Below are 21,779 nucleotides of genomic sequence, written 5' to 3' on the forward strand. Positions count from 1 at the left end.
CCCGTTGTTATGTAGACATGGCAGGTTGTTTTTGCCTGAAATTCTGCATTTTAAACTGGATTTTATTCTGGAGTCACTCTGTAGAGAAGTATATTGTGCAAATAATTGCAACTGCCTTTAGATTTGACTGTTCTGATTCGGTATTTAAGCATAGATACTGAACTTGAGGTACTGAGCTGTGTCTTCTTTCTCAAACTTTTTTTTAATTTTTCAAATCGATTCTGAATGCTGGTTTCGTTCAGATTTTGTACTCTTACAGCCTCTCCCAATTCGATGTTGTTCGACGCTTTGCTGTCATGCATTTAAAACTGTTATGTATTTTCCATAATGAAAACCACTCATTAAAAATACACTGGATTCAAGATAGACCCATGGAGTATACACGGCCATTAAGAAAAAATTATTACAAGATTTAAAATATGGATTTCTTTTTCATCACTTGAAATACTCTCGCAAGGTCATTATTGTGTCTAATGCATGAAACCAGGCTGATGGGCTGGGGAATGGTACTGTCTTATTAAAAAGAGGCTTGTGCTTTGCTTTTCTCAGTGTGTCTATTTAATAGAAACGCTAAGAGAGTTAAGATGCTTTCATAGGGTAGTAATGCAACTGATGAGACCAGTAAGTCATCTCCCTCTCTGAGATTGTACAAATTACAGCTGGAACTGACCACACTCTTCCATGCTTCCAGATGAATTTCAGGTAAGATGCTGAATACTTAGGGATAACAAACAGCTGTGATAGCAAAGGTTTCCTTATCCCCATGATTTGCCTTATGATGGTTTCAAACAGTATTTAAAGAGGACATCTTCGCTACAGGGAAAGGATAGTGTGGGAAATGGAGGAATAAGGTGACACATCGTAGTTTGGGGCTTCTCTTCTGTTCCAGTGGTATTAACAAAGATACAAGAAAGAACAAAAAGCAGAATTTCTTCCTCTATATGGAGACAAAGGTGCAGCTGTTTTTTTCTAGAGGGAAAATATTTTTGAGTCCTTTTACAGCAATATGCGGCAGGGAAACATCCGTATAAGAAGTTCTTAGTACTTTTTAATACTTTATTTCATGTCTCAAGCGTGCAAGTTTTATAAAGAAATCTTTTTGCTTAATGCAAAGGTAGTTTGTATTTGAGGGACAGTTGTTCAGAAATACAGTGGAATTGTCAAAATAGTACGGTGTTACACAGTGGAAAGCCAGTAGAGCTGGGCCCTGGCCCTTGAGGGCCATGAGCAGATCTCTGCGGTGAGGGGGGCAGTGCAGCTGCAGCCCCCCAGAAGCCAAGGGACAAGCCGAAGCCTGACCCACCCAGGGCTCTCTGCATTCGGGCTTCACCTGTGCTGGGCAGGTGGGAAAACCACCCCCAGGGAAACACAGGTGTTACCTGTGTGAACACAGAACACAAGGGAAATAGTTGTGATGCCAAAAGATGCCCCAAAGTCCCACGTGGTGCAGGTTCCTTATGGGACGCTTCTCCTGGACGTGGCTTGCAGGGTTGGGGTGGAAGCAGCAAGCGCCAAAGGTGATGGAGGCTTTGGGCTGGGTAGAGAAAGGGCGGCGGAGCTGCGAGGTACTGGAATACCTGCAGAAACACACGCTTGGTCAGCAAATGTATCTAAGGTTAATGTAGGGTTTGGGAGGAGAAAAGGAGTTTTCTGAAGGCCAACCTTGCGTGGTGGTTTGGTAAAATGACCTAAAGGCAGCACAGAGTAGCTTCCTTCAGGCTTTTTTTTTTCCTTCTTCCCCCAAAGGGTGAGATGGAAGAAAGCAATTTACGCTATAATGCCTCCGTTAGCCAGCGTCTGCCTTGACTTTCTAGGGCAGCTTTTGTCAAGTAAGTTTTAAAGCTATAACTAGAAAATAACAGAAACCAGAAATGAAATGACAATTTTAATAGACTTTAGAACAGAGTGTACGAGTATAAAACACTGGTTTGTATTTCAAAAGTTGCAGGAAGATAGCCAGTCATTTTAAACAGTCTTCTACAAAACATATGCCAGTAGATTACATAAAAGACACTATATACAATATAAAAGAGCAGAAAACAATCCTCACTGTAAAAATAATTTAAAACAAAGTATTTCAATTTAAAATATCTCCTATAGCACAAACTAATACATTGTGACATGCAAGTGAAAACTAAACATATTGCATTCTTTAGTGTAGCCAAATAAGAGCTGTATTAAATTTGGACAATGAGACAACATGCCAACATTTTCTGATGAATACAGGAGGCTGTTCTTAAATATTTATGAACTGATGTATCTTATGTTCAAAGAACAGCTACTATACATCTTCTAAAACGTAATAAATATTAAAGCAAAGTATATGAATAATCTACATCATAGAGTTCATTTGGGCCAATGTTGGAAAAGTGGTTTATAGAAAAATGCTGTTGCACTTACTACTGCACTGTGCAATTTTACAAAATAGTGCTAAAGGCTTGGAAGCAATCCGCACTTGAAAATCTGCAACATCCAGTTTTAAGGCAGCCTAGCACTTGAATATACAATGCCATAATGCGAGTACCTGCTTTGCTTTTTAAAAGCAAGGTGGAGCCAGCAGGTGGAAAATCATTCTCCCAACCTGAGATGTCACCTCAGAGACAGCGTGCTTCCTTCCGCGTTCGGTTATTAATCGGTGTTCGATCCACTCAGCAGTGCAAGCAGAGGCTCTCGGTGTGTCAGTTGGGTTCTCCTGGTTTTGTTGCATCAGTAAGTGTCAGGGAAGAGTTTATTCCTTTGTGCCTTCTCACAGCCTGGTAGAAGCACTATCCTGAACTCAGCCTAGCTGCCGCATTAGAGCCTTGGCAAGTTATCAAACGCTGTCGTTAATGCAAGCTGCGCTATATTTGACTTGTGTGCAACGTGAAAAACTTCTAGCGCGGGGGATCCGTTTTATTTAAAATGCCAGTATTATAATTGCTACGGAGCCAAAGTCAACATCGCTTCATGTCCACAGGAAGTAATAGACTTGGTAACCTAAGCATTTTCACAGCACTTCTCGATCAGTCTAGAAATCCTTAGATTTCACAAGTGCTCACTGTCTTGTTTCCGTTTAACTATCTACTCACATTTAAGTATGTCTCAAACATACAAAGTAACTGTTAAAGCAAAACATTAGCTGCCACAGTAGGTCTTAGAAAATGCCAGTGTTTAATGACAGACTAGGCGAGAATGAAGGGTTTAGCAGAAGCATAAGAAGGTTTTAAATAAACCAAACTGTTACAAAGCAAGAGGTGTGAAAATACCATTCTTTGGTCTAAATTAGCTGTTCCCTTTATATTAGTTTAACATTCCAATGGCTTTTTCAAAACTGTTTAAAAATAATATAAGCTGAAATTCCTTATGCAAAAATATGTATTATATACACGGATGCCTGATCAGACAGATGAACTTAAAAGTGAACATAGTGACAGTTGTTTAGATATTCCTAGTACCTTAAAAAAAAAAAAGAGTTAGTGTAGAGTGCACAGTAATAGAACTTTATTGAAAAAGGTAAAAAACTAAGCATGAAAATCTGTTTTAGTTGTTTATAAACACTACATCCTTATGGTTTTGTTGCTCTAAATTCAGACGTAAACATTCATTCTGACATGCCAAAGCTCCTAATGCTGGTGGAAAGTTCCTGTAACCAGTCAGTGCCCACTTTACAGCTTGTTGCTTGGCTGATCAGTCCCTGCAGCTTCGTTCGTATAAGCTGATTCATCAGCTGCCGACTCATCTTGTTCAATTCCGTCCTCCCCGAATCCAGGTTCCTCTTCCCTTTCAGGAGCATCCTCATCCTCTATGCCATTGTAAAACTCTTCGATCTCACTCTCATCCTCCACATCTAAGCTCTGACTACGACATGAACCACTTTCGCTACTGCTCCCACAGGAGCTAGAAGATATGATGTCATCTTCAGAATCTGAGTAAACCTCAGCACCATGGAAAATATAGCGATTTGGTGGTAAAAATAGATACTGAGTACCTGAAACAGAATTTCGTAAGTCAATAAAAGGCTAAAATGAATTCTTCATACAAGGTTAGAAGGTACCTACCTGGATGTATGTTACTTTCAACAGTGAAACCTAACTGACAGATTACATTAGAAATGCCTTTATTTCAATGTGTGCGTACTACTTATGAAGCACATAACAAATGCTTCACTGGAAAGCTCCGCCTTCCTTCTCCCCCTTCCCTTTGACACAAAAAAGCATTTAACCTTTAATGTTTAGCAGCTTTTTTTCATTGGTACCTGTATTTGTGGGTAGGTTTCCATCACTTGTACAGAGTATTTGACAAAGCTTAAAAACAGCCTTTGCTTTAGAAAGTTGCCATTTAATACCTGGTTCTTCATCCATGCTGACTTTCTAGTGCGATCACTCCTCGCATCAATTAAGAGACTGCTTACTGGAAGGCTTCCTCGCAAAGTCACAAGTTTCCTTCAAAACGTACCTGGCCCCAGTTGTGAGATTTGCTTTTCAACCCCTATCACAACTTCATCGTTCAGGTCTACAAGACGGCTGCCGTACCAAACCACGGCCTAGTGTGACCAGCTTCGTAACACCCGAGGATCAAACTATTTTTTCTCAAAATGTTAGAAACTGATTTTTTGATACTACCTTAAACCTCCTGATCTCTGATTTTTTAGGGAGTATATAATAACTGATTATAAAACATCTTATGAACTACAAAAAGTCTTCCTGTCGGCTTCTCCAAAGGAAATACATGGTATCGCGATGAGTTACACAGACACTTGTCTGAACAAAAGTAACCACCAAAACCTGCTGATTCCCTCAAGGGTAACTGTTTATTGCTTTGAAGTAAGTCTAGAATAAACATCTCGGCCAAAAAATGCAAAATACGGCAATGAGTTAACACTTACCATCCAGCCGTTTGCTAATCTGTTCTTTTGCAGATCTGTTTACCCAGCACTTCTTCAATATTTCATTTTTTTCTTTATTTTCTCCATTGTTAGATCCGTTTTCCTTCATCGGTTCACAGTTCATTAATTCACTAGTAGGATTTTCAGGGTTTTCTGGTGAAGTCTGTGTGTCCTGAAGCTTTTCCTCTGTGCAGGCCCCTTTAGTTTCTGAGACAGGATCAGAGTTTTCTACCTTACATTCAGCTGGGTGTTCTGAAGATGCCACCGAGGCATCTGGTGGAGTCATCCTTTCTGGTGAACTAGAGTCTTCCGAAATGTTTAAAGGGGTAGGCGGCAGCTCGGCTGAGTGTATTTCAAGCTCCTTGTGCGTTCGTGGAGGCTTTTCTGTTATTTCTGAAAGTTTTACTGAGTTGTAGCAAAGTTTTGTATATTCGCTACCTAGCCTTTGACATAATTCATTAATAATAACATCACAGTCTCCAAGAAGCTCCACGTCAAAGTGTAGATGAGGCAAAGGTTCCCTATTAATTAAGATCTGAGGCACTTCATGGGGGATGGAACCTACATATAGAGAAGAGAATTTAAAGGTGGTCACTTCAGTTTCACTTCGGCAGAGATCTATGTAGAAAGTTTGATTCCTCAGACATTCCCTTGCAACGAGACCAAACCAGACTGACCAGGAAGACGACGAGCAAATCTCCAATTTAACAACAGCAGTTTGAGGTGCTATGCCTACTGTAGCCGATCTGTGTTTTTTCCAGTAAAAAGTGTTCCTCTACTCCACCACCGAGACACAGATGCACAGAAATACTGACTACAGCAATGTTTGGTCAAGTGTTAGAAGATGAGTAAAATTAGTACTATCATCTCTTAGAAGAACTGTGCTGATTTCGTGCATTCATCTTATGTCCTTAAGTGCATATGAAGGACATCCTGCTGGTAAATGACCTCCCATTAATTAGGTCGAAGTATTTCTAGGTACACTCCCGCTCTGTACAGGGTTGCTCAACTCATTTCTGACATTTTGGCTTCCAAATCCCCCCAGTTCGCTAACCTAGCATTGATTCCTCAGCTAACTGGCTCATGAAATCCAGTTCTAGGACACAGAAAGAGCAATGGTTTGTGTGGTGGATCCTAACTTTCCAGACCTCATGCACTTCCCATGAGCCTGGACGCTAGGCTCTGCCTCTGCTGCAGCGGCGAGGATGCTGTTACACGGGCCGTGGTGCAGTACTGTTCCCAGTGAACAGCAGACACTAACCCCCTGGGCTTACACGTGAAGAGAATGTCTTTAATACCAATAAATCTTGCGCTCGGTAGGCAAATAATTCACCTGTCATGGTATTTTCCCAGCCTTCCTGAAGGGTGTTTTTCTAACCTATTAGCAGAGATGGTTTTCTGTATCACTTTTAAAAGCTAAGGATCTAAATGGTGACACACTATCCAACACCCGCTGTGTATCATTTAGTATTAAGTACCGACTTTAAAATAAGCTACAACCCAGACACCTGAAGTACTTGATCTGATATTTTGATACTACATTTATCGTTTTAAAGATGATTCCTTTCTAAATTGTAACTCAGACAACATATTGCAAGCAGGGAGAGAAATGAATTGAATCTCAGAACAAAGTCAAGTTTTAGGAGAGTAGTTTTTCAGATTATCATTTCACTACCTTGAGAGCTGCCTGGAGCGTAGAAAAAGCACTTAGAATTTGTCACTTTCTCTATTTTGCATTTCAGTGTTACATAGGCGATCACTTTTCATCTTAGAAAATTAGATGCTTCATCTAGTTTCGTCACTGAATCAATCCAAAAGTGTTTCTTAGGGCTCTTAACTGAGAATTTAACTTTTGGAAGAAAAATATTACCACCAGAGGTAGTCACTTACTTGGAATCAATGCTACTGGCCTTACTTTCAGTGAAGACCCAATAACAATAAGGAGATCAACTTCATTTTTGTCGTACTTCATGGCGCGATGGAACTGCTCAGGTAAGTTCTCTCCAAAGAACACTATGTCTGGCTTCATGATAGCGAGCGGTTCATCAGGTGGACATCTGGGACATCTGGGTACAACCTGCGAGAGAACAGCTTCTGTTACTACAATTCAAGGCTGCGCCCTGGAAAGCCTCGGATTTTAGCAATTCGCAGTAACTTATTTTGGCAAAAGGCAAGGAAGGTCAGTGATATTTCCTCATTTCGTTTTGCTATGGATGTACAGACAAGCGCATTTCTTACTCTAGCCTGCAGCAACAGCACACAGGGATAAAACTGCAGCAGGAGTAACGAGGGAGTCCTCTTAAGTCAAAAGGGAGAAAGCACGCAGAGCTGCACCACCCTTCTCATCGACAGCTAAGCCAAAGTCCAGTAGTCAGGCTCACCACCAATGTGTAATTACCTCCGATTTGCTAGGAATAGATTTTTCTTGGTTTAATCAGAGCAAAAGCTTAGATTTCACTGTCAGTTTCTGTTATAGGATCTGATAAAAACCCCTTCCTAATCAAAGAGTATATTGTAGAGCTTTACCTCTCGACTTTCTTCTCCCCTCTATAAGGGTACGTGTGTTATACACGTAAAGCAACGTGGCACTGTAGCAGGTGGCTAGCAAAGAGCCTACAGGACAAAAACAGAGGACAGAACTCTTCTTTGGTCTCACTTTTAAACTCTTCTAATTCCACCAAAACCAGAGCAGAATTCTTACTCGCTAAAAAAAGTGGTCAAGAGTTACATTTGTAGAGAAGTAGGTTCCCTTTCCTCCTGAAACCAGAGGGTTTTCTGATCTTTCAACTCTTCCCTGTCTTAAGACTTCTTCAGAAAGAAGAAAAACAAGATGAGAGATGTGAGTACAGACAATACTTCAGTTACTGCTGAGCAATGCTTCTTTCAAATAGTTCAAGTCGTCTCAGCTGTAGTGTTAAAATACGATACCCCAGAATAAATGTAAGGAGCCAAATGTAGCTGCAATCCTACAACAGTCACCACAAGCAGATCAGTGCTCTGTAAAGGTGTAAAGAGATGTATATTACCTATTGTAATAGGAAAATATACAAAACCTGACAATTAAATGCAAAATAACTCCCTCCCGTACACAGGATATATGCAGAAAAAGTAATACCGAACTTAGAAAGTTTCAGTCAAAGAACTAGTTCCTGGATGCCTGCAGTAGGACGAAAGACAATGCTTTCCATATGAGAAAACATCACAAGTGAAAGGCTTTCCTCCAGTGTCAAAATTTAAAGTCTTTGAACAAAGCATCCAATCCTGCTTTGAAAAAAACCTTGTAGGAGGGATGCGTAAGAAGCAGGAATTGGTATCGTGGAAACCGTCAGAAGATGGACCAGAGCAAAGGGAAGGTTGTATTTTTAGGGAAAAGTAAGGACCTGGAGCCACATATAACGGAACTTCCAAGGAGTGGAGGGCAGCAGAGACTGGGAACTGGACGACCTATTGGGACCCAAGTGCCAGAACCATGTTTGTGAAGGGGGACTCGTTAGAGAAAAAAGCTGTTGAAGCGGACAGTGTTTTGTTTCTAAGTACAGGAAAGGTTTCCTTTGTTACCTGAGGAACCAAATTCTGTATTCTAGAGAGGCAACAGAAAAAAAGAATCTGCAAAGCACTGGTTTGGGAAATGGAGGCTACGGAATAAAGATAACGATGGCAAATAGAACAACTGTTTTTTTCAGGCATGGAGAGAGAAGGGTATGTTTTCTTTCAGTTGCGCTATTTCTTGTTGTGTGAAGCTGTATTTGGCAATAACCATATTTATTTTGTATTATGAAAATAATTCAGTACTACAGCGAGGGCCTGCCCTGGAAAGATATACCTGTACTGTAAAATTAGGGCTGAGAAACTGAGTGTAAATAGCTCCCTCCAGTCTCACCTCGGGAGTAAGACCCCTCTCTGTTCTCGTGATGCACAAATATTGCTACAGACTTCTCTCCGCTTCCCAACGCTTCCGTTACTGACCACCAGCAGGGACAGGCCATCGGGGCAGAAGTTTGGTTCATGTACAATAATTAAAGTGTTGTTAGGAAAAGGAGTCCTGACCACTAACAATCCAACCAGAAAATTCCAGAATGCTTAGGAATGGTTGTTTAGAAGGAAAAAAGTCCTAAACTCCAAGCAGCTGGCTTTAAGGTAAAGGGGCAGCAAACATCTGTAAGATAAAAAGTTCTCAAAAATAATATTCTTAATAGCAAAGTAAACCAGATTTCACATTCAATATTGCCGTGTTACAAAGCTTCAGGCTTATGAGGTTCACATTTCTTAAAGCTTTAACTCAAACATCTCTTCTGAAAGGCTTTCATTGCATTTTATTTCAAACATAGTACTTGAAAGATTTACGTCCCTTCCAGGTTTCTCATCTGAAGTTGCAACTGTGGACTCTAAGCATTTATCAAAAACACAGGAGCCAAGAGTCTCCTTCCATTTGTTTGAACAATATCTTTCTGATCAGAGAATCATCATCTCTGATCCTTCAAAAGAAGGGGAAGAAGGGCAAAGAGGGTCTCACCAAGCCAAAGGTTCATCTGCTCTGACAGAACAGAACTCCCTGGGGCACTCTGCACCCAGATGCGGGGAGTTTGGCATATGGAATAGTTGGGAAGTCCTAGAAAGCACGCGTCAGATACCTCATTTGATCCTCTTCCTTGCTCAGAGGCTGCTCTGTAGTTAGCAATTTCTCCACGCATCATCTACTGTTTAAACATATTTTTAACATAGGTAAATGCTCAAAGAGCAGCCAGTGTTACAAATAGCTAGGATTGCGTTCTCAATGTGACTGTGAGTTCCAATTAAACCTCCACTTTTCTTGGAGGTGCCATTGAAGATGGCCTCTAATGGTTTTGTTCTGCTTTTTCCCATTACCTATGTTCGGCAGTATAGTATTTGAGTATACTTTTAAATACTAGAGGAAATGCTAAAATACAGGCAGGCACTTTCATGAAATACATGCAAAGATTTGTAGCCTTTTAAAAGCAGATCTTTTAAGCAATCCGAGGGTGGTGTTTTGGGGCTTTTTTGAGCGTGATTTATTAGAAAGCTGCAGTGAGTTAAAGTAAATTTTTACCTGATTGAAAATATCTCCTCGAACAACTTCACAATCAACTTTGTATTTACAGATCAGGCAGGAAGCTGTTGCAAAGGAACCTGAGGGGAAAAACCCGTATGGTAGACGTGAGGATTTTCAGTCATCCAGATTTGGTCTTTTTGCCCAAGCTGTTTTGACACAAAGGCCGTTAGGGTGCAGTGCTATAAAAATCAGTCATTAAAAAGTAATTTAAAAATTAAGACAAGTAGTACTAAAAGTAGTTCTTCTGGATGTTAGCCAGCAGAAATCTGGTTTTAGGAGTAGGATATACCACATGCGTATCAACAAAACTTATATTGTGTCCTCTCATTCCCCCAACCCGTGCAAGCAAAGAGGGGAAAACAAAACCTTCCTTTTTCCTCTGTACATGATTAACAGTAGTGCTGACAGCTCTGCGAACAGCAGTGGCAGGACACGAACCCACATGAACTCGAGAAACTGTAGTTATCAAAGGGCAAAATAACTAAGAAAATGCATTAGTAAAGACTTCACTGTCGGCGACTAAATAGCAGTACTGTTCCTTTCAGCAGATGTGGGAGCTTACAGCTGTATTATTCCAACTGAAATACTGCTCTGAACTCGGTATCCAGCCTGGCTACCATGTTTATTATTTGGCAAGACCGTGTTAAGTTGGTTGCTCCTTCCAGCCACTTGGTAACTCTGTTATGTTTTGTTTATAATAATAATCTAGTCCTTTATGCAGCATGTTAGGGACACGTCTGCCAGGCTAGCAGACCTAACCCTGTCTGAGGCATCTGTTGCTACCTACTTGCGACTCTATTACATGAGTTATTTTTCACCATCAAAAGGACTTGATCCAGAAGTTATGCTGCCCCATGCACGGGTCGTGCAGCCAGCAGGCCACTGCCTCTGATCACTCAGCTACTGCAATGGCAAGGAATATGATCTAATTCCAGACGTGTTGGTTGAATGCAAAAGCCATTTTAAATTTAGAAAATGCATCCAAGATACAGAACTTTTTGTAGTAGCAACTTTACTGTAGGTCTGCAGTGTGAAATGGGTTCAGAGGTTCATATATGAACTCCTCAAATCATCACAAGGTTCCGTGTCATTTGGCACACTCATGATTAACTTGCCATTGCCACAGCTAGACAAAAAAAGATAGAATAAATATAGCAGTATGAATCCTTACATAAGGGTTTCAGTTTCTCTTTAGCCACTATCCGTGTCAACTAGCATTTGTTAAAGAGCAGCATAACTGTATGTCAGATTGATATGCTCAAAACAACCTTCGCTAATTTCCAAGGGCCTCAAATTCTCAAATTCCATAGCATGTTTTCTTTTTAATTTTAATCAATCAACTTATACAGGACATACACTAAAGATAGTCTGAAATCTAATTACTGTAGCGTGCACCTGAAGAAATGGGAAGTTCGTGTGTGGCAGTGATGCGCCAAAACACAACCACGTAAGTAGTTAACGATAAATACCTCATACAGAATGACAATCAAAAGAAAATGCAGGAAACGCTAAGTGCAAACGGAAGCTAGCACTAGGCTTGGGTTATTCGACACGTAGGACCCTACTGTGTGCTCTTTGGTCACGACGACAGAGCACCATGGTTGCTCTGTCTGAAAAACAAAAATTGACGAACCTGGCACTGAGCTAAGCTTTGCAGATAAGGAAACCAAGTGAGTTTGAACCCCGGAAAAGGTGGAATTAGACAGCCGGGTCTTACAAACATGCCGATGCTGCTTTTCAACAATTTATTTGCCAAAAGTCTACTAAATGATCCAAATGTGCACTTTAAGAACTAATTTTCTGCATCCTTTCCTTAAAAATTATTCCTTGGACTTCTAGCTTGACATTTGCAAGTCCTTGGGAATGGAAAGCATATCAAGCAACTAATTAAGAGATTTCACTTAATTTGGTATCATAATTACAGAATGCGTATGACACTGAAGGTGTAACAAGAGGATCTTCAGTTCAGCTGAACTGGTGATTAATCCACGATACTTCATCCATGAGGTGAAGTCGCTGAAGTGTCAGGATATTTTAAGATTTCAATGGAATATAACCTAAATAAAGCATCAGGTAACAGCCAAACTCCATTTCAATGACAGACAGCGAGAGGGACCTATGAGAAGTCTGATTCCACCTAATGTTCTCATACATGAATATAAAGAAGCACCAAATACAATTTAGAAGTAAGGCCTAAGCTTGTGCGAACAGGGTGTGGATCTTCACAAAGATACACAAACACCACCATTTATCAAGCTGATTTCTGAAAGAAGTGTTTCCACTTGAAATACTTCTGATTTAAATATTTAAGCTACCTAAAAAAATTCAACATTTTAAAAGCAGAATATTTGTTGCCAAGAGATACCAATTCAAGAAAAAAAGAAAAAAAAATCTAATTCCAATAGCGATTACCTTGTCACATGCACCAGTAAAAATCATGCCTACACATAGAGTAAGAGAAGCGAAACTCGAGCCACTAACCATGACACTGTATTATCCTTTGGATTCCTGCAACCTGTTCCAATGTGTCTATGTTCTGAGTATAGTTGCGAAGTAGTTTTCCTTCTTTATCCATCAATGCTATGAACTTGTGACAGAGAGACGGCTGGAACTGTCCTGGATAGATTTCCTAGGGAATTCAGAAGTACATTAGAAAGTGTAAATGGATACGCAATGTCTTTGTTCCAGCTGCAGCAATTTAGAAATATTATCATTAACGATCATGTCAGCAGTTAACGTTGTCACTCCCTTTGCATTTTGCCGTTTCTCTCAGACCCAACTCCTCTCAACAGCTGAGCTTCTGACCACATCAGGATGAACGGCTCCATGCAAGCTGGTATTTTGTTCTTCACACAGCATAAAAGCAAGGTTTAGATCTTTTTTGGTTTTGAGAATTATGAAATAGGAAAGCTTTTTCTCTTTTCTAAGTGTCAAGTAACCTCCATATTTGCTATTAGAAACACATGTGGTTTAACTGCAGTCTGACAAAAATTTCATGAGGAATTTGGATTCTCATTTTTTCTTTTGGGCTAAGCAGATTTTACTCCTCAGCATTATCAGCAGCTACTCCTAGAAGACAGAATGCCAGAAAGCAAATGGCATTGATATAAAGGCTCAGACCAGCGCTGCCAATTTAGCCAGCTACAGTAGTCATCCAGTTAAAACCATATGGCTTAGCAGAGCAATTCCACTGTGCCCGACCGCTGCTTGGGCCTTCTGTTAGGTCAAGGTGGAAGAGGCAGGTGTATGAAAGAGCACATGGAAAAAAATGTAGATGCTTTTGTAGAGCGATGTGATGTTTGCTCACCGTGAGCAAGGAGCCTGCCAAAAGGAAAAACTAAAGGGGGGCACCCAGCTGAAAGCTTCACACTAGGAACCTCTGTCTAGAGTTGACCACCCCGGGTGGTACCTCTGGTTGCTGTGCCGCAAGGACAGCAGCAGCACCACTCTGCTGCTCAGGAGCACTTATTCAGAGGAGGAACGTGAATTCCAGACCCTCTGCTCTCCAGTCACACTCTCACCACTGAACAGCAACTGGGCTGGAACCTCACCTGGGAAAGTGCAGCCTTTTTACAGGAGAAGCACAAGAGACACTGGCCAAAAGAAAGTTAGCAAGAAGGAGGCGGCTGCCTGCCTTCACCAGGAGGTACTTAAAGCTGAACCAAAATTTCCAGCTCAACAGTGAACTGTTAAATTAATCTTTGTGACAGCTCTGCCTTCAGCTACCATACAGCCTATTAACAAACAAAAAAAGACTTTTTGAAAGCATTTGTTCTTCCCCAAAATACTTCAAGTTACTCATATTTCTGAAGCTATGTGGCTCTTTGGAGTTAAACTGCAGCAGTGATCAATGATTGCTCATAGTGCTATTGCCGAGATTGTGACTAGGCTATTACACAATTATAAATAGTCGGTCATGCGGCTGTACCAGCTTTTATATCTTAGTCTGAAGAAGAAAGACACGTTCTGCCACTGAGCTCTGCAAGTTTATTTGGCTGTTCCTTGCCCCTAGAATTAAAGGAACTTCTTGGAATAAGAAATCAATATTCTAACTGAGCTGATGGAGAGAAAAGGAGAAGGAAGAGAAATTATTTTAGTGAAAAAGTATCAGCCAAATCAGTTTTGGACTCTCCTGGTGAAACCTGTATTTAGGCAGGCCTCAAGTAAGTTTTTAAGTTTCGTTTGTTATTTTTTTTCCCCTGCTGTCAGACTGTCAGGATGGTTTTTTGGGGGGTGGGTTAATATTAAAAAAAAAAAAAAGAAACTGAGTATATAAATGAGCACCAAAACACGTTAGTATCTGGATCAGAGGCTTTCAGAGGAAGCCAAGCAGCTGAAGAATGCATTGATTTTTCTTTTCCAATCTTTATAACATAACAGGGCAGTAGTACAAATTGTAAGCGAAGGGAAGAAAGAGTGAGCACAACTAGTAACAACTGATTTTCACAAGTCCTCACTGGTCCTGTAGTAATTCTTATAATATTTTGGTTTCTTGGGTTTTTTTTTTTTGTCCTGAGGAAATTCCAGACTAAATGCAATTATTTTTTTGTTTCTACATATGTCTACAGCTTCTACAATTCCTGATGTACTCAGTGCTTTTGAAACTGTTTAGTATCACTAACATGTTTCCAAAAACTGCTGTTCTCCCTTTTAAGCGAACACAATCCCTGCAAAAAGGCTTTAATTCTCTAAGATGTACAGGTCCTTGTGACAGCTATATCAAAACCTGAAACAAGAACTTATTAGTGCATGAAACTGCTTTAGTCCTCTTTACTGTAAATACAGTGATAAAATGTGAATGTATTGTATGACAACGAAGAGCACGTAACAGCATATCAAATGCAAACATAGCTTTCCACATTACTCGTGGGCCGGCCAAAAGTTTCTCATATTCCTTCATTTTTCAGAGACAGCAACAGCAGCTATTACTGAGGTTTGACCAAACAGCTGCAAGTTTTTATTTATCCTCCCTGAAATTAGAGACACCATGTAGAACGCTTATATATATATAATGAATTTATAACACAAACAGTAAAAATAAGCTTTAAAAAAAAGGGAATGTTGCTGAATATTCCTAGTAAGGCTAGTATGCGGCCGCATACAATGACTGAAGTACCACTGAGGATATGAAATGCATACATTGCAAAGACCTGCCCAGAGTTGTTATGCCACTGAATGAGGTCTCTCATTAAAGTAAATTCAATATATTAACATATTTTCCTATCTTGTTCATAAAAAAAGCCGAATATACCATTGTGTTAACAGAATAGTTTTGTATCTGATATATGCATCTTAGTACTGTTATCTGTCTTCACTGACCAAGATAAGAACTGCTGGAAAACCATACCTTTGCAAACTTAAAAAATGGCCTGGGATCCTTTCTGAAGTATTCTATATCAAACATTGCTTGAGGATCTGGAAGGTCTGGGAAGTCTACAGCGAGGCGTGCATAGATGCCATCTCTCGATCTAAAATCAGGTATTCCACAAGACACGGACACCTGAAATATATTTTTGCAATCTGAAATAAGCAAAACTACACAGCGGGCTATAAAGAGTTGCTATGATACAAGGTATCTGGGAAACCACATTTCTGTGTGCTCAGAGACATTAAGAACAAAACCAGTCTGGGTTCTCTGTGTTTATTTCTCGTTTCTTCTTTCTTTTTCCTTTTTTTACCTCTTTTCTTTGACCAATATAACAATTCCCAAATCACAAGCAGGAGAAACAGCACAGAAACGAAGTTTGACAACTGGACAGAAAAGCCCTTTAGTACAATCCGTACAGGCAGTAACAGGACACCAGAACTTACTTTTACTACTGGAAGCTTTGTAAGAAATGAACTAAAGTTTAAAATACCATTGCATTAAATGTGATTAGTAAGTGTTCATTGATCTGCTGACGTAGGCTTGGACAAGGTGATTGACTTTGGGTTTGTTTGGGTTTTTTTACAAGGTAACACTGTAACAGAATAGATTCTTACTTTTGGTTAATAAACCCCTTTTGATAAACGTTGCTTATCAAAGCATTGCAGCAGTCAGTGAAGACTCAAATTTCCTGTTTCAGACCATCCCAAAATACTAGGGGAAGCGGAGGAGAAACAGGTGTATGATGGCAATTACAGAAAGAGCCAGACTGGGCAACAGAAGTAGCAGTGCTTTTCTAGCATGTTGATTTGAATTACTCATCTTCCCTCAGCGGTGTCACACCCGCTGCGTACGAACAACAGAGGTGAAAAACGATCGATTTCGTATCATGATCCGGCACACAGGTATAAAGCTGCAAATGTACAACAGTTTAAGAATGCTCTTTAGTAAAACAGTGAGCAATCCTATTGCCGTCATCGAGCGGCACATGGTATAAGTAAAATTCAGCCTACTGAAATCTAATCAAACTCTCCTTATAATCCTCCTCCCTGCCTCCCCCATTTTTTTTTTTCGAGCCCTGTTCTTCTAGTCCCTCTAGCTCCATCAGGTATTTTAAAAGATCCACTGACATTTTGTATAAAAAAATCATTACCTTTGTTTCAAATGAAAAAATGACTAGGATAGAAAACACTCTGGAACAGGTAGGTGCGATCTTATCTCATAACTATTTTGCATGGAAGGAGCTGTTTAAGTTTAAATGTTTAAGGATATTTTCTTATCAGAAGGGAGATCTTGTAATTTCCAACTTAAGCTCCAGGCTTGCAGCATGCATCATTCTAGCGGACAGCTGTGCCTCCTCGTCCCATCTAGCACAATTATTTGACTACGAACGTTGCGAGGCTCTCACCGCCTGAATGCTGTAAAGCACTGGGTAAGCATTTAACCAACTGTCTATATATTCTGTCACTGTCATTGCAGCAATACGTACCCCAGCTCCAGTCAAGACCATTATTTTTTTGCATTCTTGTAAAAGTTTCACAGCATCATCAATAGTATTAATATCTTTTCGTTTTTTTCTTTTTGGTGGTTCTGAAAGAATGTTTATAACAATTTGCCACAGTGTCATATCATCCAGTTCAGGTGGAGGGATTGTTTCCGGTAGCAGGTCTCTCAGAATTGTCCGTGGGTCTGTACCTAACATGAGATGCTGCTGAACAAAAGTGTAGGGACCTAAGAAAATAAAAAGATGCAAATATTTTAAATTGAGTCAAGTATTTCAGATCATTATGAGCGTTGTCCCATTTATTAATGCTTGCTAGTACAATTTTATTAAGCCAATTTAATGCTCCATTCATCAAACCCCCTATGTTTTGGTCTAAATTCTGAAGTGACAGCATAGCTAGGGTTTTCACTTATTATTATTTTATGTTAACCCATGAGGATTTCACAGAAAGTTAGTCAAGGTAGAAATCCCAGTTCATAGCAAACGATGGCTCTTACTGGTGCACTTATTTAGCAACAAGATCTTCACAATGGATCTCCATTTCAGGGCTTCATTTGTATTTTCCCAAAGTTTTGCAAGGTATTTACAGTAGTAAGTTGAAGAGACAACAAGCATACATATACCTTCTACTCATATTATAAAACATCACTCTAAAGAGACAAATAGGGCCCACCAATCCCATGGATTTTTGTTGTTCGTTTGGTTGTCTAACACTAATGATTTCAGAATCTTTCCAGAAACACTCAAGATTAGAGTGGTAGAAGAAAAATAGGTAAATCTTAAGAAGCTAAACTGACTAAGGGGGCCCAAACAGCTATCACTAGGGTGAGTTACGATACACACAAAGAAAACAATTGCTCTACTTTTTTACCCAAAAAGTGCCAACGGTGATCCTATAGTGAGGGATTAGCAAAGACAAGAATGGCAGATTTTAAGTCGAGTATTGCGTTATCCTAATGTGCTTTCTTGCTGCTATTCTTACCAGTACTGGCAAAATGAATGCTGTAGTATTATCGCGCCTGTGTAAGACAGAAGACCTCAAGTCCCAGCCCCGCTGCACCCAGGAAGCCACTGTCCCACCAGATCACCAGTGACCTCAGCAGCTGTCTCGCCTCTGCGCGAGGTGAGAACTTTCTGCTGCGTTCCTAATGGCCATGCTTAACTTATCTGGTGCTAATATGCAACATGTACATATGCAGACTAATAATCCCCAAACTGATGCAACTCTTAGGACAGCGAGCCCTACAGACTGGCTAAAATCATACAAGCATCATCTTCTTGTTCCTTAAAGAGTTAATACTAAGGAAATATGCTAGAAATATGTCATAAATCTGCTCAATTTAGCAAGTCTGATCATACGCTTTTAATATGGATCACGGCAGGATTTCTACACAAAAAAAAAAGACATTGACAACTTTAATCAAAATACAGCAAGTTTAAAGAGGTTCATACAGAATACAGTAAACAACTCTAAGCTGCTCAAAAACAGTAACTGCCTATTTTTTTGCAACAGAAGAAATTATCTGAAGACTGGGAAGGATTAAGTAACCATTGAAAGGCAAACAGCATCTAAGGACATTATACAGGCTTCTACCTATACGTGGTCTTGGGGTCCAATCACTAGAACTTGCATGTGAGGCTCTGTCATCTTCATCACTATCGCAGGAGTGAAAACCATTGGCGATGATTTCATCGCTAAAAAGGAAGTTATCTGCAAGACAGCACAACAACGGGTTACACTTGAGCCAAACCTATATAGACATATATACAGTATCTATAAATATATATATATTTAAATATACCACAAAACCTAAACTTGTACGCTTTTAAATTTGATTGCAGTGAATTACGAACAGGCAGCTTTGGAAATTAGACACAGAAAATCTCTACTTCTTTGGAGCGCATAGATATGCTTCCAAGCCTTCAGTAGATTTACTGTAGGATTTGCTATCTTAATGCCGGGCTTCAGTGGGCTGCAGGTTGATCTTAGTGAAATTTTAATTCTGTGAAGTCTTGGGCATTAAGGTTACATTGGCATCAATGTATCATCTGGGCATTAAGATACAAATCTTACAAAAAACCCAAAAATATTTTAAAAGCACAATTAAAAATTCCTTTTTCTTACAATTCTCACTTCATTCAGCTCACTAAGAAACTGGATAAATGGTGACGCATCTTCATTTTACAGACCAATCTTGGACTAGGTTTTAAGAGCATGAGCATTTTAGAGGAAACCCACAGAAGGACATTTGACTACAACTAAGTCAGAGCATTTCGCTAGGCTGTTGTCCTGCAGCTGAGCTGCAACAGGTGACCACATCCACACTTTTATGATATTTCAGTTATGACAGAAAGCACGCTACCTTGAGCCTCCTTCACTAGGTTTATCTCACCCCTTTTAGCCTGCTGCTGGGTTTGGCACAGCCTACCACAGTTACTTCAGCTTGGCTTGTGGCCTTAAGCCAGAGTAACTCAATCTACCTTCATTATGTATCTAGATAAAGGAGTAACGAGATCCTTGTCTTACACGCTACTAAGCTAACATTTAAGGGGAAATCTAAATTTTAACATGAGCAGCTTATTAGAATTCAGACTACTAGACTTTTTTATTGGCTGTATTAGAAATAGCGACAGCAACTGTAGCTTAATTTGTTGAAAATCTAAGATTATGAACAAAGGAGAACAAGTTTCAGTCACGCTCTCCAAAGCAAAAATATCACTATAATAGTTTCAATCTCTATTGGAATAAACCCCTACAATATTTTAACTGGGTTACTTCACTTTACTCTTAAATGAAGACCACCACAAAACACCATTTTTTATTCAGAGATTTTGTCCTGTTCTTTCTCTTGTTGGCATAAATACTTTATTCTGATTAGAATGGGAAGAGGTAGGGGACAGAAATTTGCTCTTTGTAGTTGCCGCTTTGTTCTTCTGAGACCACGGGTGCTCACTGACATCACTATTTCTTATTAATCTTTGTATTTACAGCATTTCACTTCCATCTCATTACTGAAGCCAGCGAACATATTATGCAAAAAGCATTAGGAAGAAGAAAAAGGTTGATTAGTACACATCAGAAAGTGCAAAGCGCAAGTTTTACTAAAACGACTTCTACGTCTTCTGTATAAAGAATCAAAGCATATGTTGTTAAAGACGCATCGTACACAGGATGGATTCTCTTGTATTTAAGAAACGCCGTGACAGGTATGAGCAGGGGGAGGTTCAAGCTGTACCACTCTGTGTTCATCGGAGCCCTCAAGGACTGAAGGGAACCCTTGCCAGAACTAAGCGATTCACAGCAAAACATGCCTGAGGATCCCAGTAAGTTGAGCCAGAAGGCTTTACATAAGGCACTGATGAGAGATCATTAGTGTCACCCTTGTGCTGTTTCAATTAAGTTTTTGAAATACCAAGCCTGTTCCAAGCTTATCAGACCGCTTTTCCCTTTCGGATCACTTTTGTGCAGGCAGAAATTTACTGTAGAGTTTTACTATGGAGTTAAAGTTAAAATAACTGCATTCTGGGATGAAATGTAAAGGCTTTACTGGCAGAAAGCAGTACCTCACATCTTTTAAGAAATCTTTCCAAAGCACTACCTTAAAAACCAAAACGCACCCCTCAAAACCACTGTTTCAATAACACAATGCAAGGTGCTTTCATACTGACACTGCCCAAACACTGCGCTTCAAACACCATCTGCAAAGAAACTTTTCAGGTTATAGTTTAGTTTGTGCTGCAGTCACTGACACGCTAACCAAGACCGTAACCTGAAGTTATTTAGAGAGCCGCTTAAGGCTGCTGCTCCTGTGCTTTCTGTGCGAGTTTCCAAGAAACAGAAATAATCATCATTACGGCAAAAACTGTCAAAAGGAAAGAGGGCTTATAGTTTTTCATTTTTAATAACTCGTTGCCAGGAAGACAGCCAAGAAAGCGATGTCAGGACGGAGGGCCGAGCGGAGCTCCCCCCGCCAAGCCCCGCGCCAGGCTCCGAGACGGGCCCGCGAGCCCGAGGACCGGGGCTCGGTGAGGCTGGGAGAAGCGGGAGCAGCAGCCCCTGCCCGCCCCGCCCGAGCACCCGCCGGCCGCTCTGCCCGCGGTGCGGCGGGGAGCGGCGCCGGCCCCGGGCCTCCCGGCAGCGACAGGGCACGGGCGCGGGGGGAGCCGGCCCCGGAGGAGGGAGGCCCCGGGGGGCGGCCGCTACCGGTGCCGGCGGGAGGAGGGGAGGGAAGGGTCCTCACCGGGGTGCGGGGCCGGCGCCTCGGCCGCCCCGTTCGAAGGCTGCGCCCGCCCGCGGCCAATGGCCGCCGCCTCCGCCGCCGCCGCCTCTTCGCCGGGCGCCGCCTCCGCCCCCTCCCCCCGGCCCCGCTGCCGCCGAGGCGGCTCCGCCCGGGGCAGGCCCCGCAGCCCGGCCCTATTGTCCGCGCCGCTCCAGGCCGCCGCCGTTCCGTCCTCCTCCTCCTCCTCCTCCGCCCGGCCGCCGCCGTGGGCGGCCACAGCCGCCGCCGGCTCGCCTGGCAGTTCCACCGCCGCAGCAGTAAGGGCGGCGGGGGGCGGCGGCAGCGCCGCGCCTCGGTCCGGGCGTTGGGCGGAGGCCGCGGCCCGCCCGCAGCCACCGTCTTCCGAGTCCAGGCGCTGGCGCTTGGGCGCGGGCTGGGCGCTCTCGGCCGGGCCGCCGGGGCCGCCGTGGGGCGGCCGGAGGAGCCGAGTCTCCTCGTCCGCCATCTTGGAGCAGCAACCGCCGCCACCCCCCTCCCTCCCCCCCTCCCGCCCGGCTCAGCGCGCAGCAGCGCCGCCACCGCAGCCCCCTCCCCCACCCACGGGCAGCCATTTAACCCCGGCACGTGACCGCGCCACCGCCCACGCGCGCACCCGCCCCGCCGGGGCCGCGACAACAACAAACCGGGTCACGTGAGGGGGGGTGTGAAGTGGGGGGGGGGGGTGAGCTGCCGTCGTCACGTGACGCTCGCGTCGG

General features: G+C 41.9%; 1 protein-coding gene across 1 annotated transcript; it reads right to left on the reverse strand.

Moving 5' to 3' along the window:
- Positions 1 to 1,872: 1,872 nt before the first annotated feature.
- On the reverse strand, positions 1,873 to 21,587 carry SIRT1 (sirtuin 1). Its single transcript, XM_064464717.1, has 9 exons — positions 21,046 to 21,587; positions 18,399 to 18,515; positions 16,790 to 17,031; positions 15,283 to 15,435; positions 12,417 to 12,564; positions 9,933 to 10,012; positions 6,755 to 6,941; positions 4,865 to 5,425; positions 1,873 to 3,967 (listed from the first exon to the last, which is right to left on the reverse strand). Exons 1-9 carry the CDS (start codon positions 21,527 to 21,529, stop codon positions 3,645 to 3,647), a joined length of 2,295 nt encoding a protein of 764 aa, XP_064320787.1. The 5' UTR covers positions 21,530 to 21,587; the 3' UTR covers positions 1,873 to 3,644.
- Between the last annotated feature and the right edge of the window lie 192 nt (positions 21,588 to 21,779).

Source organism: Phalacrocorax carbo, chromosome 13 (assembly GCF_963921805.1).
Source record: "Phalacrocorax carbo chromosome 13, bPhaCar2.1, whole genome shotgun sequence".
In the NCBI taxonomy this organism is placed as follows: Eukaryota; Metazoa; Chordata; class Aves; order Suliformes; family Phalacrocoracidae; genus Phalacrocorax; species Phalacrocorax carbo.

Coding starts and splice junctions, on each gene's coding strand:
- SIRT1 (XM_064464717.1), bottom strand. CDS start 21,529: ATGGCGGACGAGGAGACTCGGCTCCTCCGGCCGCCCCACGGCGGCCCC. Junction 17,032..18,398: donor GACCCCAAGACCACGTATAG/GTAGAAGCCTGT, acceptor TTATTTTCTTAG/GTCCCTACACTTTTGTTCAG. Junction 10,013..12,416: donor AAGGATAATACAGTGTCATG/GTTAGTGGCTCG, acceptor TTTTCCCCTCAG/GTTCCTTTGCAACAGCTTCC.